At 39.5% G+C, this 17,897-nt stretch overlaps 2 protein-coding genes and 1 long non-coding RNA gene across 3 annotated transcripts; 2 read left to right on the plus strand and 1 right to left on the minus strand.

Annotated features, from left to right (window-relative positions):
- Positions 1-10: 10 nt before the first annotated feature.
- On the plus strand, positions 11-8,436 carry TRMT61B (tRNA methyltransferase 61B). The gene is made up of 7 exons (XM_067292968.1): positions 11-592; positions 674-776; positions 5,266-5,456; positions 6,675-6,766; positions 7,210-7,448; positions 8,070-8,150; positions 8,327-8,436. Exons 1-7 carry the CDS (start codon positions 119-121, stop codon positions 8,368-8,370), a joined length of 1,224 nt encoding a protein of 407 aa, XP_067149069.1. The 5' UTR covers positions 11-118; the 3' UTR covers positions 8,371-8,436.
- On the plus strand, positions 790-3,934 carry LOC136991557 (uncharacterized). Its single transcript, XR_010883671.1, has 2 exons — positions 790-1,529; positions 3,786-3,934. It is a non-coding gene; the product is annotated as an uncharacterized lncRNA (long non-coding RNA).
- Positions 8,437-8,627: 191 nt separating the features above from the next.
- Positions 8,628-16,388, minus strand: SPDYA (speedy/RINGO cell cycle regulator family member A). The gene is made up of 6 exons (XM_013949906.2): positions 16,160-16,388; positions 15,134-15,192; positions 14,778-14,863; positions 13,021-13,192; positions 11,679-11,976; positions 8,628-8,716 (listed from the first exon to the last, which is right to left on the minus strand). The coding sequence occupies exons 1-6, from the start codon at positions 16,386-16,388 to the stop codon at positions 8,628-8,630; spliced, it is 933 nt and encodes a 310-aa protein (XP_013805360.1).
- Between the last annotated feature and the right edge of the window lie 1,509 nt (positions 16,389-17,897).

The raw sequence follows: 17,897 nt of genomic DNA on the forward strand, positions 1-17,897 counted from the left end.
GCGCCGAAAGTCAGGTCGCCCCGAGCCGTTAGCGGCTGCGGCAGGGTTGCGGCGCGGCGCGGCGCTCTCGGCTTGCACCTTCCCTCCCTAGCGCCTCTCGGGCGGCGCCCGCAGCGCCATGCGGGCCTGGCGTGGCCTGCGGCGGGGCCCCGCGGCGTCCTCGGGGCCGGCCGCCGCCTTCTCCTCCTCCTGCCCCGGCGGCGGGGAGCGGCGGCGCCGGGCCTGGGAGACGTCGCTCTCGCCGCTGGAGCGGGTGAGGCGGCTGCTGGCGCCGGAGGAGGCGGCGGCGGCGGCGGCCGGCGCGGACGCTGCCCCGGCGGCTGGCGCGGGCCGCGGCCCCCTGCGCGTGGGGGAGCTGGTGCTGGCGGAGCTGGGCCGCCGGCGGCGCGACGCCCTGAAGCTACTGTGCCGGCTGACGGCGGGCGCGGCGCTGGCCATCCCCGGCGGCCTCCTGCCGCACGGCGACATCGTGGGGCGGCTGCCCGGGCAGGTGGTGCGGACGGCGAGCGGCGGGCGGCTGCTGGTGCGACGGCCCTCACTGGAGGAGTACGTGCTGCTCATGGCGCGGGGCGCCGCCATCGCCTACCCCAAGGTACCCCCGCGCCCCGGGAGGCCGCCGCTGCGTCTGCCTCCTCCCACAGGCTGGTAACGGGGCGCACTTTGTAACCCGCAGGATGTGAGCGCCATGCTGATGATGATGGACCTGCACCCGGGAGACACCGTTCTGGAAAGCGGCAGCGGATCTGGCGCTATGAGCTTGTTTCTGTCAAGAGCGGGTAAGGTCCAAGATTCAGCAAACAACACGGTTCTCCCATCGCTTGCTGCCTTTCTGTTAATCAAAAACTTGCGGTCGTTTTTTCAAGTTTTGCTGTAGTTTTCCTATTCACGTATACTCTGTTGATCTAAGATCAAATTAGATCAGTGTAGAGCCAATACCCAGACTGCAGACCGTTTTGACTGTATTTTGCAGGCTATAGTACAAAGGGTTATTGCAGGCCACCATCGCTGTAACTAAATACCTGAAGGTGCCAGCAGTGGTCATTGCAGAAAACTGAATTTCAGCTTTCTTTATTGTTAACTTTGGCTTAACCTTACTAGTCTCTTTCTCATTTCCTTGCCTTTCCCTGTTTCCTTTTCTTCACTTTGCTGGACCACATGAATAATCAGATCATTGGCAGACCAAGAGAAAACATCTACATGGATACACACTGTTGTTTCATGTTACACCTAACCTGATCTGATCTAGGTGTAGGTGCTCTGAAAGGTAGAGAGCCTTTGCACCTGGCCATGCTCTCCTGCCCTCTCCCTTGCACTTGCGCCATCTGACTCTGCTAGCAGCGGGTTTGGAGAGCCAGTCTGGTCGAAAGTTATTCTTTTCCTTTCTCTAGACCGTAGGTTTAGTTTCCTGCCTTTTTCACTCACTGCAGGGTCACAGGAGAGTTGGTATTTGCAAAGGGAAAGTGGCAAGCAAACGTGATTGAGGTAGTAAAGGAGCAGAACTGCTCCTCTTGGCAGCACCCAACTGTTAGGTGAGTTTTGTTCTAATGTGAAACTACACCCTTAAACTTCATCTCGCCTGTAGTCATCCTGTGTAGTGCTAATGGACCAAATTTCAGAGTAATTTGATTGATGGGCTCCTGATAGAAAAACTTCCCTAAGAAAAATAATTTGGTATCCATCTTTTTGTTTGCTGTTACCGTTTTTGCTTACACTTGAGAATTAAAGTATCATTTGACTCCTTTCCAAACTGGTATTCTAAAAATTATTTCTGCTGTTGCAAAATACTGCTCCTTCCCTGCAAAATTAAAAGAAGCTTCAAGGGTAAAGCCAGGAACCCAATCACAGATCATCTTAAACTGATATAACAAAAAAAAAAAAAAAAAAGTGGAATTTGTATATCCTGAAGGCTGTGTTCAAAGACAGGGTTTGTGGCTAACCCACCATCACTGTAACTAAATACTTGAAGGTGCCAGCAGTGGTCACTGAACCTGAGAAACACCCATGTATCCTGAGCTTAAGTGAAACCTCAAAATTTCTTTTTAGTATTTTCCAGTGTTTGGTAAAAATCAGTGTTATAAATTACGCTATCTTTTTAAAATGTTTACAGGTTGGGCTGCCTTTGTGATTAAAGTTCAGTCAACACTGACTTATCACTGACATCAGTCAACGCTTCCAGATTAAAAAAAAGCTTTCTAATCCCTCCACTTACAGACAGCCAAGTATCTACAGAAAGTGATGCTTCCTCTTAACACTCTTGTGAGGGAGGCAAACTGAACGAATCACCTTTTTTGCTCAAGACTGTTAAATAACCTTAGAACTAAAAGCAGTGAATTCATTTTCTTTCTCTCCCATTTAGCAATGCTGTACAACTGTCTTTTTACATGTATTCTGGGATAACAGCAGAAGTCTTTTTAGCAGAATCTTTTGAGGAAGCTTAGTATTCAGCAAATATGTTACTAGTGCCACCTATCCAACTCTGTTTTGGGATGCCAGGATGTATTACTGGGGATAAAAAGAAAGTTAGGAATAGTTATGCTCAGTGAATGGTACAAACTAGAGTGCTGAGATCCAGCAGCAGCTGAAAATGGGTGTATATGGCAAGGGCACACCAGCAGCAGAAAAAGGGAATCTGGAGGATTCCCTACCGAGATGAATAGAGCACTTTGTTCTTCTCAGTCCTATTGTTTTAGCTGCAGTAAACTCCACCTGGCATCCCAATTCAGTTGAGGACACGTGTTTTAATGGTAAGACATTAAATGCTGCCCCACGCTCACTCAACTGCAGGTCGTCTTGATATAAGTTGGGCCCAGGTTTTGAGGTTAGCAGTTATGCCTCTGCTCCATCTCCCTCCTTCCGCCTCCCACTACTAATCCTCACAGTTCCTTCCTATCATCTTTGTATAATATTTTTTTTTCCTGTGGTTCCATGGTGGGATTTTGAAGATAGTATGGGATTATCCTTAAAGCAACCTTTGCTGCCTTAGCAGCTAGAAACAAACAAAACAGAAGAGGGAAGTCACCACTTTACTTTTCAGAGATGTATTTGGAGAGAGGGGAAGTAGAGCCATTTTTATCTTCTCCCATCTTCCCCTGTGTGCAGACCCTAAATCCAAAGGGAAAGATTGAATACCTGTTTGCTAAGGCAGAAGTTAGCTTTTGCTAAATACAGCAAACTGGTTACTACATTGGATATTCACTGCACTGTGGCCATTTGCTACAAACTCACCCAGGCTTGCAGATGGTTTCTCTCCTTTTTTTAGTCTTGCCCGATGGGTTCCTTCTGATCACTGACCTCAGTTTAGCTGTAACTGTGCCAAGTCAGCTAAACCATGTGTATGTGTCACCAGAATGTCAGCTGTACCCATGGGAAGAAAGCAGGCTTTGTGCACCAGCTCAGTTCTGTCTTGGTGGGGGAGTATGAGCTTGTATTGCTATTTTCAAATTTCCTGAACTTAAATCAACACCACATAGTAATAGTTCCAGTCATAGCTTAGCACAATTCGGCACCAACCTGAAAATATATAGCTTTGGCTTGCTCTTTCCTAATGGTGGCTAATTTTGCCACCATTTAATAGTGATACCCAACAAGACTACTAACTGCTACACAGGTAAATGCTGGAATTTAAATCTGGTGGACACAGTACAAAAATTGGTATTTTCTTAGATACAGATGCATGGAAGTATTTAGTTATCAAAATTTCCATTTTAACAGATTTCAGTAATCTTGTATATCAGTTAATCTCATTTTATGTTTGTTTACCATTGTCATTCTTTAATCTTTCCCAGAGACTCCTCACAGATGTAATGGGACAAAGTTAAGATTGGGTTAAGAAGGTAGCATTTGCCATAACTTTAAAATCTTTGAAACCTAGAGAATATAATGTATGTGAACTTGACATTCTGCAATGTTGCAATAATAAAGGGTTTTGTCCAGCTATTTTAAGTGCTTGTCCTTATTTTCTCAGAATTCAATTTCAAAATGTTGGAAATTAAAAGGGAAGGGATGCGCAGAGGAAGCAATAAGACTTGACTCCAATACCCACAATTTTTTTCTTCAAATATTTCCAAACTGATACTTCTTGAGTAATAAGGAATTGGTGCTGCAATTCCACAACTCTTTAAAGTGATCTAAGAAGGCACTGCTGAAATCCTGCCTCCTTACATGTTGGCCCTGGCCTCTGATTCAGAGTGAGCTAGATCAGGAAGAAATTAGCAGAAAATCCATTCCTCTTTTTGTTGGGTTAGTTTTTTGAATGGATTCACAATGGGATCAAATGGGTGATAGGGAAGGAACCTGGTGGCCCCAACTTCAAATGGCTTTAAAATGTCACAGAACCTTACCTGGAGAGCTTCTGATTGCTGAAAGCTTTCTGTGCCCATTAAGAATTAGCAGGGAGAAAGAGAATCCAACAGGATGATAGGTTGCAAGAATTAGAATAATACAAGCATAGAATAATACAGCAATACAAGCATTACGCTCCTTGCTTGGATATTCTGATAACACTTTCTTTATGAAGAATATATGTAATGGATTTGTACTGTGAATTTCAGAATAGTAAATTTATACTTCAACAATTTAAATAATAAAATAATTTATATTTATTACAGTTATAAACAATAGCATGAAAATAACACAAGCCTGTGTAGATCAAAGAGTGCATCTGAGAAACTTGTCTCTGGAGTTGAGATCAGTGAGCCGGCTGGGGGGGTGGTTCTTATCCTTAGGGGACAGACAGAGAACGAATTATACATAGAAAATAACAAGCCTTTGTAAAAATCAGGATTGTCAAAAATTTTAAACTGTTGGTTTCAAATCCTAGTGACAGGAGGCGCAATTAACTGTCCACCTGCTCCTAACACCTGTGACTAGCAACCTCCATTGCAGCTTTCTCAGCTGGCACCTCTGGCAGATGTAGCAGGAAGGCTATGAATTAACTGGGCCACAGATGCTCAAGTTATCTTTACTGCAAGAGGTGCTCTGGGAGGACATCCTAGGAACAGTTTGTACTACAATAACTATGCTTTATTTTATCTGTGGATTGATGGATTTCAGTCTATAAAATAATTACCCAGCGCTTTGTCTGCATGTATTTGCTTTAAATGTAAAGAAAAAATAAATTGCAACTGATTATATGTAATTATTTCCTGAAGTGAAGTTGAGATTTAAAGGTGTACAACTTCTGTCATTTACTATGCTGCTTTTTTTCTAAATTCTTTACTACAAATGCGGGGAAAAAGCAGTAAATTTAGTATGCTTTGTTTGAAGTTGGATCCAAAGGACGTGTTGTAAGTTACGACGTCAGAGAAGATCATCACAATTTAGCTAAGAAGAATTACAGGCAGTGGCGTGCTTCGTGGGAAATAGGACATATGGAAGAGTGGCCAGATAATGTGGATTTCATTCTTAAAAACATTACAACAGCTGCTGAGGATATGAAATCTGTAACATTTGATGCAGTAAGTCTGAAAAATCCCCACATCAATGACACAAATTGACATTTATCTTTTCTACATAAATTTAAATCTCTTGTTTTCCCACTCGCAATGGAACTTCCCATATATAGTGTAACATGAGCAAAACCAATCAGATCCTCATCAATAAAACATTGTGAGGTTTTTCTTCATCAGGTTGTGCTGTAAGGATTTTCAGAAGTTCAGTTATACTTTCCCAAATGAAAAGGTGACATGGCCCTAATATAGAAATATTAGTTAATCAATACTATCTGATAAGCAAAGACATACTTGTATTTTGGAGAACTAGATTTTTATCTGATTAGGCATATATTTCAAACAATAAGAAAAGTACATATGCTTATTGAAAATATAAATATGTGAACACTTCAATAGCAGCTATATAGAAAGTATAATGTTACTAAGGTCTACATTTGAGTAAGGAATGCTACAGCCAGCTCTTCTCTCCTGCTTTTTATATCCTAATTTCATAGAAGGAAGGTGTGTTGGGGGAAACAACTGGATGTTATCACTTTTCTATATAAAGTAGGCAATCTAGTTATATTAACACTTCAAATAAATGATAGTTATGTTGAACAGCTTGATTGAAGAAAAAAAAATGGCTAGCGTAAAAATAACATCTTTGAAAAATTTAAATGTAACAATCCACAGGAAGGCTCAGACATTGCACATTCCACTGTTTTACTGTTTAAATAAGTTTCTAGCAGATGTAGATACTGCCAAAGACAAAAGTTTTCTAAGCCCTGAAACAAACAGTAAGTTAGGCATTGAGACTTTAGTGTCATCTTTTCATTATAAGGAAGCATTTGAAGATTTTATCACTTGAAAACTAGATATCCAAAGATTATAATACATGTAAATATAGTCTTCCTTAAGTTTTTAGTAATGTCAACATTATGGAGTTCAATTAGCGGGAGGTTTAAAATTAACACAAGACTACAGTGTTGGTTAAATGTGACTTGCTCATTTAATAGAAATTCATTTGCAAGTAGCACAGACTTTGTTTTGTAAATGTATGGACCTCACATTTCTGTAAGCTCTTCAAAGGTAGTACTAAAAATCATGTTGGCAATAATATACTGCTGTTGTATGCATTCATTTTCCATATATAAACATACTGTTTTTTAAGTGGTGGTGTTAGGGAAAACTTGATATATATATATTAAAGTTTACTGGAAAAATATAAATATCTTTCTCTTGCAGATAGTTCTGGATATGCTTAACCCTCAGGCTGCTTTGCCTGTTATATACCCAAGTCTTAAACACGGTGGTGTGTGTGCTGTGTATTTAGCAAAGTAAGTATTTAATTCTAGCATTTACAAATTTATTCAGGCATCACCTGAAACTGTTAAAAAACAAACATCTTTTAACATATACAGCTAACATTTAATTAAATGTTTAACAAAATTAATTTTTTTTGCATTTTTCTTGTAACTTTTTCTTTTTTTTAGGAGCTGCACATGGTATAAATTACACTTGACTAAAACCTGTAATCTTTACGTAGGGAACACTCTCACTATGGGCAGTGGAAGTTTTGAGTTAACAACATCCTCAAAATAATTGTGTGTTGTTTTCCAATTCAGTAGTCAGATTCCCAGCTCCTTTACCCTAAAATTGAAGGACTTCATGTCAACTCAAAAGTAAAGAATATGGCAAAGGCAATAGAATTCAGACCAGCAGTTGATCTATTGGTTTCAGTTTTCAGAATATTGTTTTATCCTTTGCATTTCTCCAAAAGCATCACACAGGTTATTGCCCTTTTAGACACAATACGGACCTGCAAGCTCCCTTTTTTGTGTGAAAGGATCATTGATGTAACACACAGAAATTGGTTAGTACTCCCTGCTAAAATCAAGAATTGCAAGTCAATCCAAACAGTGGAAACTCAAGAAAATACTGAGGAAGAACCTCAACAAAAAGAACATGAAGAAATCCATTTTCAGGATCAAGCAGTTCTTAAAGGAAGTGAATATGATGGTAAGAACATTACTGTTAATGAGTTATACTGTTACTGCTATTTGATAGTCTAAGGATATAGTGAAAGCAAAGTTTGTAGGAAGAGGCAGTATCTTTTTTTAGATCAGCTGATATTCTCATGAAGAACAGACAAGCTTTTAGAAAACCTTTGCCTTACCAGGTTTGAAAAAGGATATATTAATGGCTATTTGAATTTAAATATCTTATTAAAAATCAAAACTAGAAAACAAACTGCAGTCTATAAATTAAGAATGACTGTCTTTTCATTACTGTTCTCAGCTACTTTTTATGTATATAAAATTCATTCCTCCATACTCAGCCCACTGCTGCTTTAAAGGACCCTGATGGGTTTAAGAATTCCATGGAGGGGATGTTACCCATGTGCTTTGTTTTGTAATTTTTTGTTTTTGCTATTCTGGCATACTAGTATAGATTTGCAAAATCCATATTAGAGCAAAAAGTCTGAAGGCACTGTTAGGTGACAGTGGAGCAGTTTAACAGAAGCAAAAGGAAAGTGAAAAAATAGCAAGGAAAAGTAATACATACACTTTGATAACTCTAGTCTGATGTCTGTACTTTTTAAACCTGTTGGAAAATTTAAAAAATGCGTACTTTTCACAGAATCACTTTCTGACAGTGTTGAAACATACTCCTCAGTGCCTTACATTGCTAGACCATCTTATTGGCAGGATGCTCATTCAGGTGAGAAGTTTGGAAAATATTTTTATCTTAAATGTTTAGTGATATTTTATTTTCAAAAATACTGTGTTTTGTGCCAGCATTTGACATGTTACTATATAATGAAATCATAAAACTTATAACAATAAATTATTGCATACTGAAATACTGAAGTAGTAACATGTTTTGTTTTTAATTAGCGTTCCTCACCAAGCTGAGAAAGTTTCAACGACCACTTTCTTGATGTTGCTGAGATGTCAGCTGCTAATTTGAGTATTGTATCAGAATACAATAAAATGTTACAAAATAACCACTATGCTTTGCAAGTTGTTTAACTTTTAAAGAATTACTGCTTTGATTTCTACTGCATATGAACTTTGAAATCCCATGAACAATTTGAAGGAAAAGGTTTTAACAGAATCCATCACATATGATACTGCTATACAATGCAGAATGTTACACAAAGAACAGAATTTCTGTTTCTGTCTCATTTGATGTACTTCATTCTTCATTTCTTGTAAACCAGTCCATGGATTTGTCTTGGTTCAGGGTGCTACCTCGTCGCCTTTTGTTGGACAGGCTGTGATAGTCTACCAGAAATTAGGAGAAAAAATATTGGTAAGAAAATAATGGATCAAATTCTGCCCTTTGAAATTTAAGGGAAACAGCTTCTGACTTCACTGGTTGGTGGCTCTCAGTTTCTTTACAAAATATATTTGCACAACTGTAATAGAAACTGAAATTCACTGAATTTGTGCCTCTTGATAAAGCTGCATTGATTTCAAGAAAAAGACCAGTTGTTGACAAGTATATCTTTGTTTCATTTCCAGTAACCATGCTGAAAGTTCCCTAGTTGTGAACTTTATTCTGAACATTTGGGAGTACTTTGTACATACTGAACAAATTTGTTCTGACCTTTGTCAGATATAAAATGCACTAGCTCTCTAGTAAAAATACTAGATTAAAAGAAGGAGGAACAGAAGCATTCAGAGTCTCATATAAAAGTTTCCATGTATGCATATGGTAATGTTTAGTAAATTAAATTTATGAAATAGTGTGTTGCAGCCATCTGACCAATTCTTTATCTCAAAGAACATTCAAATGAAAAATTTTCATGGTTGAAGGGGTCCCTTTGGAATCGCAGTTGAACTGAAGCTGTCAAAAACAATAACACGAACCTACTATAACAGTGAAAAGTTGGATATTAATGAGGACATATTCAAATAAAAAATAGAGATGTAAATTAGCTATAACCCTTTAATACCTCATACTTAGAATTTTGCACTGGTTAAGCACACATATGTATCTTTGTAGAACTGAGGCCTTCACAGAATCACAGAATCCCTGGGGTTGGAAGGGACCTCTGGAGATCATCTAGTCCAACCCCCCTGCTCAAGCAGGGTCACCTAGAGCACATTGCACAGGATTGCATCCAGGCATGTTTTGAATATCTCCAGAGAAGGAGACTCCACAACCTCTCTGGGCAACCTGTTCCAGTGCTCTGTCACCCTCACAGTGAAAAAGTATTTCCTCATGTTCAGATGGAAGTGTCTGTGTTTCAGTTTGTGCCCGTTGCCTCGTGTCCTGTCGCTGGGCACCACGGAAAAGAGTCTGGTCCCATCCTCTCAACACCCCCCCTTCAGATACTTGTACACGTTGATAAGATCTCCTCTCAGCCTTCTCTTCTCCAAGCTAAACAGGCCCAGCTCTCTCAGCCTTTCCTCATAAGAGAGATGCTCCAGTCCCCTAATCATCTTTGTAGCCCTTTGCTGGACTTGCTCCAGTAGTGCCACATCCCTCTTGTACTGGGGAGCCCAGAACTGGACGCAGTACTCCAGATGTGGCCTCACCAGGGCTGAGTAGAGGGGGAGGATCACCTCCCTCGACCTGCTGGCAACACTCTTCCTGATGCAGCCCAGGATACCATTGGCCTTCTTGGCCACAAGGGCACATTGCTGCCTCATGCTTAACTTGGTGTCCACCAGCACTCCCAGGTCCTTCTCTGCAGAGCTGCTTTCCAGCCTTGTACAGCTCCCCCAGGAAGTTTACATCTGAAGTGTGTTACACTCTTAACAGTAAAATAAATAATTCATGTTCGCCCCATAACTACTATATGTAATGGAGGCTTCTCAATGGAGGCTCAGGCAACTATTTTTAAGTAGCTCAATGTGCAAAGATTCTATCACATTATATAATTTTAATGATAAACTATTGTATTTTTTCTGTTCAAGCCCAGTCATCAAAGGAAATCTAATATAAATACTGTCAAAGACTGAGATGCATGTAAACAAAAGTCTGAATGGTTGATTTAATGCACCTCCAAACTGACAATAGTAGCTGAGGAGCCTGCCCTTTCTAAAAACACTGCTCACACCAAGAATCCTTTAATTCACCTGACACACACCATTATTTTTACTGTTTCTTCTAACCTATCATAACTGTTTAAAATATGAATCTAAATTGAATTTATAATGCAACAATACAAATCAGTGTCTAAATAGTCTAGAACACATTCCAAAACCTGCTAGAGTAGGTGAGGATAATTTGAACAGACTCAGAAAATAAGGCAGTTGGTACTTCTGGGAAGTCAAAACTGACAAGACATGAAGAAAAGAATGGAATGTTTTGAAGCAAGATATATTATCCTAGTTGTGGTAGAGAAAAAACAACATACTTTTGCAAAAATGGCTTCAGATATGATACTAGCTCTTAAACAGGCAGGTGACTTTCCCTATACCAAAATATCTGAGGCCATTATCTCTTTACTATAAAAGTTTGCCCAAAATGAAGAAAGAGTAGCACACTGCCTACATACAAGTGAAGTGAATTGACTACATGCTGCTTCTGCATCATTAGCAGTCAAATAAATGTTTTCACATTTTTTTGTAAAAATCAAATCACACTGGTGCTTTTCACTTTAAATTGGATTCGGAAGAGGAGGCTAAGGTTTTAGGAGGTGTAATGTTTTTTTACAGTAGAAACCATTTTGTTACACTGTCCTGCTAAAGTTCCCTTATGTTAAAACTGAGAAATCTTGGCAGAGTACAAGGATGGCACTTTTGTTGCTGTTGCCTTCATTCACCAACTCAGTAAATAGTTAAAACATTTGGGAAGCTAACAGTCTTTCTCAAATATTACAATCACACATAAACAAGTATACATGTGAAGTTTTTTTCTCATTTTCCATTTGGTTAGAGATAAAGCAAGAGAAATAATATAAAATTCCAGTAACTATAGAAGAATGAATGTATAAGAGAATCATACCGTATAAATGAAACAATCTATGGCAGTAAAAGCTCAGTTTTACCAAGGTAACTGTATTTGTAACAGGGGTTTCTGCTAACACAATAAAGTTCATGTCTTGACATACCAAGAAGGACATAGCAGTCCCTTCAGAAGTCAAAAGGGCAAATATGACATTAGTTGGATAGAGCATGTACATTGTTTAGGGGTGTTTATAAATGATACAAATACTTTTATACAAATACCCGTGATTTACTGATACTGATCTAAACCAACTAACTGAAAATTACATGCAATATTAAACCATACCTTGCACATAAGAAAAAGGAGGGTCAACCAGCATTTTTTCAATTGGAAAGGTGTCCTTCAAATCCTGAGATAGATGCGTTTCCATCATCTCAAAAGTGCCAGTAGATGAAGAGGAAGATGATGATAATCCTAGTCCTACAAATCTTCCTTTCTTACCACAAAGCAAGCAGTCTACAGGACTAGCACTAGGTCCTCGTGGCAGCTGTACTTCATCTTTGTTGTAGTTTCTCACAGCTCCGCTGTGGTGCGTAGAACGTTCTCGCTGCCATATGTAATGTGTTGGAGCAATAGCCATTACCTATCAGAATAGCCGTTACATCAGAAACCATAAAAATAACTGGCAAACATACAGCTGAAATCAAGGGATTCGATTCATGAGTGGCAGAGAATTAAGAATAAACAGTTGAGGTGGATAACATCTATTACCTATCTGCTTCTGTCTCACTAGACAGTTTGCTACCCCAGGCAAGGATAACTGAACCAGTTACGAATCAGATGTTGAAACACTACAGTTTACAGCCCTGTATATTCACATAAACCATCACAAATAGCAGTTTATGCTTAGTATGTTGGGCTGAAGATGATGTCTTTCATTGATTATGAAATGTGATCCAGCTGCTGGCTCACAAAGCCTCTGAAGTAATGATCACTAGAAGCTGGGAGGGTATGCTGGAAGAAGTGTTGTATGCTTGCCTCCTTCCTTGTACTTTTTCCATATGCATCTAATCCCATCCCCACAGACGGGATGCTGGAGTAAATGACATTTTGTTTTCCACGAATTATAGAGCATACTACATTCTTGTAACATATCAGAGCTTTTCCAGACAGAGGTATTCCATCTGAAAAGTGAGGAATGTCTTTTTCCCCATTATGTTTGAAAAAATGTAGGTTATAAGAATGCATTAATAGCAAGAGAATGTTAGAAGTTTGTCCTTTTGGTTTTTTTGAAATGCACTGAAAAACTCTTATCTTACAAAGTCAAGTGAAGTTACACTATTAATTTTGATGGGCTTAAAATTTAACCTGAGGTGCTAGATTTTTTATTTGAAGGCCTTATTTCATGTACTTTTTATTTGTAAAGCAGACACAAAAATAAATATTTATAAAATGAATTAAGTGAAGCAGCCAGTGGTAAATTTTAACGAAAAATATTTGCATAAAACAGAAGGACTCTATCAGTAAAAACTTTACTTTTAACGGGGTTACAACATTTTAGCTGCCTCTTCTCTTTCCCATAGCTTATCTACACATTTTAGAGAAGAAATTACTTCTACAGAGCTAGATTATTAGCTGGTATCAATTATTGTAGTCGCAGTATCCACAATATTAAAACCCTCCCTACCTCTTCACAGCAACGTCTGCTTACAATAGCCCTGTAGTCAATTCTACTCCACAGTTGATCTCTTAACTTTAAGAAATCAGGGAAGAGTTTTCTCCACGTTTTTCCCAAAGCCCATGGGAAAATGTCATATTTTGATTCTTCATCATCTTCTTCAACTGTATTTGCCAGATACCTTCAAACATATATATGTTTGTGTCTGTAAATATTATTTATTCTTGAATTGTTATATTAGTATTATTTTAACATTAAAGACATTAATATTAAAAGATTTCTTTTTCCTAATATTGTGAAAAAAATTCCTAACAAAACACAGCCTTCTCTCAGGACTCTATTAGAAAGCCCAATCTGTATCCTTTCGGTTAATATAAACTTACAGGAAAGTATTAGAAACATTGCTTTACTGTAAAGTTGGCTAAATGAGTAGGTATATAAAAACTAACATATCCTAACAGCTTTCTCCAAACTAGCAAGATATCCTGGCATTAAAACGAACAGTTTCTGACTGATTTTCTAAGTAAAGCTTAAAACTATTTTGCAAAATTTTAAACTTTAAATCTTCTGCTTTATCGATTTTAGCTATTCTTGGAAGATCATGTTTCTTACATTGAATTAGCAGCAAGCAACTAAATATAGGCCAACCTTCATATAAAAATGAAAACCTCAAATGACATTTTTTAATGTTCATATTTCTTTATTCCTTCACTATGTGCCACTTTTGTTTCTTGGTCTTCTCCCCAGACAACAGGAAAATACTTTACCTCCTATGAAGCCACCTGATACTGAGCTCCTGTAAATCCCACAGGAAAAAATCATAACTTTCAGTTTCCTCCCCATTTTTCTCACTTGCTCTTAATCCCAGTCTTCTCCCTAGTCCCAGTCTCACTAGTCTCCTTGTCCCTTTATAAACCTCTCTCTCCTCTGGTCTGGCTTTTGTCCCCTTCAGTGAACTCAAATGGCTTCCTCTTCAGTGCTCTATGGATGCTCTCAGCAATACCATTTATCATAGAAGAAACAACCATCTTTCTCCCCGCACTAGTGTCCAAACCAGGGCCGCTGAGAACTGCTCTTACAAAAAAAGATGAACTGAGCTCCAGAACACTGTGAAAGAGCATGCTGAGTCACTCTGTAGGTATAGCACACATGCTTGGCCAAATATGGGTAGATTATATAGGCTTTGTAAAGACAGATTCCTGGTTGCACTTCAGTTTCAAAGCGCAGGAATTTTAGAATGGTTCAGAAGAAAATAAGTTCTCAGAACTTATCTGTCTACTTTTTTAAGTTGACTGAATCATGCTGACAAAATTTTTCTCATATATTCCTGAGGTGCACATCACAACAAAACGTTCCAATACAAATGACTTAAAAGCTGGCAAATATATAAATTGGGTCTTATAATAGGAAGCGTGAGCCATAATCTGTTGCCATATATTGTCCTACACAGATTCTTTTTTCAATGCTTTGAAAAGTTCACAGATTTTACAGTTCTGCAGACAGAAGTCCACTCTGTGCATTACAACACAGATGCAAATTTCCCCTCACTGCTGCCTAAGCTTGTTCCACCATCAGAGGAATAATCTCCAATTTGCTCTATTTATATGTAATGGGTAGATTATATTTCTGTGCTTATATAGAACCCAATCAACTACAAACTGATTAAAGGAGTCTCATTGCAAATCAGAATTTCCAGCGCTATAAACAGGGGAATAAACTAATGCAAGGTTTATGCTAATAAAACCAGATAATTTAAAAGTACTTACAGAGCAACAAAGAAATTGATTCTGGTATGCTCATTTATTGTGAAGTTAGCCCTCTTGAAATAAACGAAAGTCATTGCCAAAAGATACTGTTTTAAAATGTAAAATGTTACATTGATTATTATGCATTAATATATTGTTTCAGTATAACATTTCCTAAATGATTATCACTTCTACCTCGCATCAGAATATTTTGTTCATTCTCATCACTGAGAAAAGCGTAAACTGAGTTTCCTGAAGCTTCAATATGAACACATTAGAAAAAAAATACAGTCTGTATTCACATTACAGTATCAAGTGATTGAGAGCAGACTTTCATTCAAAATGTAATCTCTTCACTACGAAGGAAATACACTTACCTTGTCTGCAATTTTACAGCAACAGTCCATCCATAGGAAGTCTTGAATTAGATCATCATCTGCAACAAAAGAAAGTTGTAGCATTTCAAGCAATAAAATTGCTTTTCATAGGAAATATATGTAAATATGTAATGCATGGTCCTTTTATTAAGCTAAATAAAAGGAAAGAAGCTAGATTTATCAGTAAAGAACAGAGAAACCAACAGAAGAAAGAGATTAGGTTTAAAAAAAAATACACAAGACAACAAACTATCAGAAAGGCAAGATGGAAAACCCAGTGACTGCATTTCACTCCCATTCTCAATAATAGCAACTGAAGATGAAAAATCACCAGTATTTCTTCCATTTAATTAGCTTCTTCCTGTGTACATGGTTCCATGTGATAACGTACAGTTATTTCCCATGAACCATAGACTGTTGAGATCTCTGCACCTTGATTACCTGACAGCAAATTCTTTCTCTGATTGATTCCTCTATTGAAGATTTGAATAAAAGCCAAATACTGTCTTCAGCTCTCTCTCAATGTCTTCACTAAATTAAATAAGTACAAAATTTTTTATGAAAGAGATACAAATACAAAAGAGATGCTAGAACTCCTCAGCTTCTCTTCCCATTCCAGTTCTCTTCCTAAATTTTTGTTCCCATAATAACTTGCTTATAAGGCTGGGAAGTCGAGCCTTTTTTAAGCCAATGTAAAACAAAAGTACAGTGTTTTACATTTAAAAACAGTTTTGTTGAAATGTAAGAGGAAATAGAAAGGAAAGAAATTATCATAGAAGGAAGTATCACACAACTTTTGTTTCATTTGTAACTTAAAAAGATGCTTTTCATCAGTTTGATAGCCCTTTTTGTATTTTTAACTTAAGCATTAAACATTTAAACACTAAAATATAACAATAAAATATATTTAGACAAAGACACGGCTGTCAGTATCTATGTAAAAAGTTCTCTCAAATTACCGTGCTGTTTAGGTAACATACACACTGACTACTGTTCAAACATTGACACATATTATTATTAACCTACCAAACAATTTAAAGAAAGCTGTCATTTCCTGACGCTGAATAACTAGACATGGTCCCTTTGGACGTTTATATTTATGACTAGGAACCTTTTTTTCGCAGTTTTCATGACGGTCTTTAAAAGTAGGACGCTTTAGTCTAATGAGTTTTTTTTGCTGATGTGATCTGGGTGCACTTGATTTTACGTGAACAGTGACAGAGGGAGGTGTCTGACACACCAGATTGTGTCTCATTTTGGTAAGTAAAGGTTCCTGTTGAAAAAAAAGAAGAAATTAACTACAAAAGATAATGCCAGCTTGAGCAGTACTTCTCTATATTTGTAGTGTTTAAATCAAGCATCTTCAGTGGAGCTTGTATGTCAGGTGATAGAGAAATCAATTGTATAAGTAGTAATTATCTGAATCTTGTGCCCTAAGTCAACTACGTAGATTTCTTTAATGTAGTTCTGATTAGATAAAGGTCTTTTCAAAGGAAGGAGATTTTACCTTTCTTTTTTCATTCAATATTTGAAAAAAAAAATCTTTTACTGGAAAAGTTGCAGTTTGTCAAATCCACACAGCCCCTACACATGTACTTAAGCTTACCAAGAAATCTTCATTCTTCCTTTCCTATTTGTGATGTTGTATTTCTTTAATAATATTCATAGAGTTAATGCCACAGAACTATAATTAAACCGCAAGACATTAAAATATTGAACTCTTAAATTATTTTTTTAAATACTTGGTTAGAGCCACTGGAAATCAAACTTTTGTAACGAGAGAGAATCGGAAGCTATAGCCCAGGAAGACCCGAGGTGTTTTTAACTATAAAATCGAGGAGGTACCAAAGGGAGTGTGGTGTCTCTACGGACAGGAGACGGGGGCATCCTTGCACAACAAGGAGTATTTTGGGGAGGCGTGTCCGGGGGGAAGCTGCCAAATACCGCCCCAGAACCACAAGCGGGCCGCCGACCCGTGGCAGGAGGCGGGGAAACCACTGCAGGGGCAGCGCCTGCCTTGCAAACAGCGCCCTCACATCTTCAGCGCGCCCCTGCAGGGGACGGAGCGGGCTCAGGCAGCCTCGCAGCAGCCCGCCTACAATAAAAAAATTTTCAAAAAAAATAAAATAAAATGCAAAAGCCCCCAGTTCCCAGCGAGCCCCTCACAGAGGGCGGCGCGGCGCGGCACAGCGCCTCTCAGCGCCCTTTACCCACCTCAGGCCGGGGCGGGGCGGGGCGGGGCGGGGCGAGCACTCACCTCGGCACGCCGCCGAGCGCCCCGCCTCCCAGCTCGAAATGGCGCGCCTCACCGCCAATCGCAGCGCAGGAGGGAGCCGCCTCCGCCAATCGGAAGGCAAAGCACGCTCACCTGCCTCACCCCGCCGTCGCCCTGGGGGCGCTAGGCCGAGTGGGCCGGGGCGGCGGGGGGGGAAGGGGCGTCCTACCAACCAACCAACCAACCAGCCAACCAATCAATCAATCAGGAAAGGGGAGCGCTGTTGCTAGGCGGGAGGGCAGGCGGGTGCGGGCGGCGCAGAGATCTGGTTTATGGAGCGCCCGCGGTGGCTCGCTCGTCTCCCTCCCGCTGGGTGGCGGCGGCGGCGGTGGCGGTGGTGGCTGCTCAGGCGCTTCGGCACCCCTCTCCCAGCCTGGCAGGAGCAGGAGCGCAAGGCGGGGAGAGGGCTGCCCCCAGGAAGGCCCCAAAGTGGCACGTTTAGAGGAAAGAAGGTAAAAAATAAAAATAAAATTGGAAGGTGATACAAGA

This window comes from Apteryx mantelli, chromosome 3, assembly GCF_036417845.1.
Source record: "Apteryx mantelli isolate bAptMan1 chromosome 3, bAptMan1.hap1, whole genome shotgun sequence".
In the NCBI taxonomy this organism is placed as follows: Eukaryota; Metazoa; Chordata; class Aves; order Apterygiformes; family Apterygidae; genus Apteryx; species Apteryx mantelli.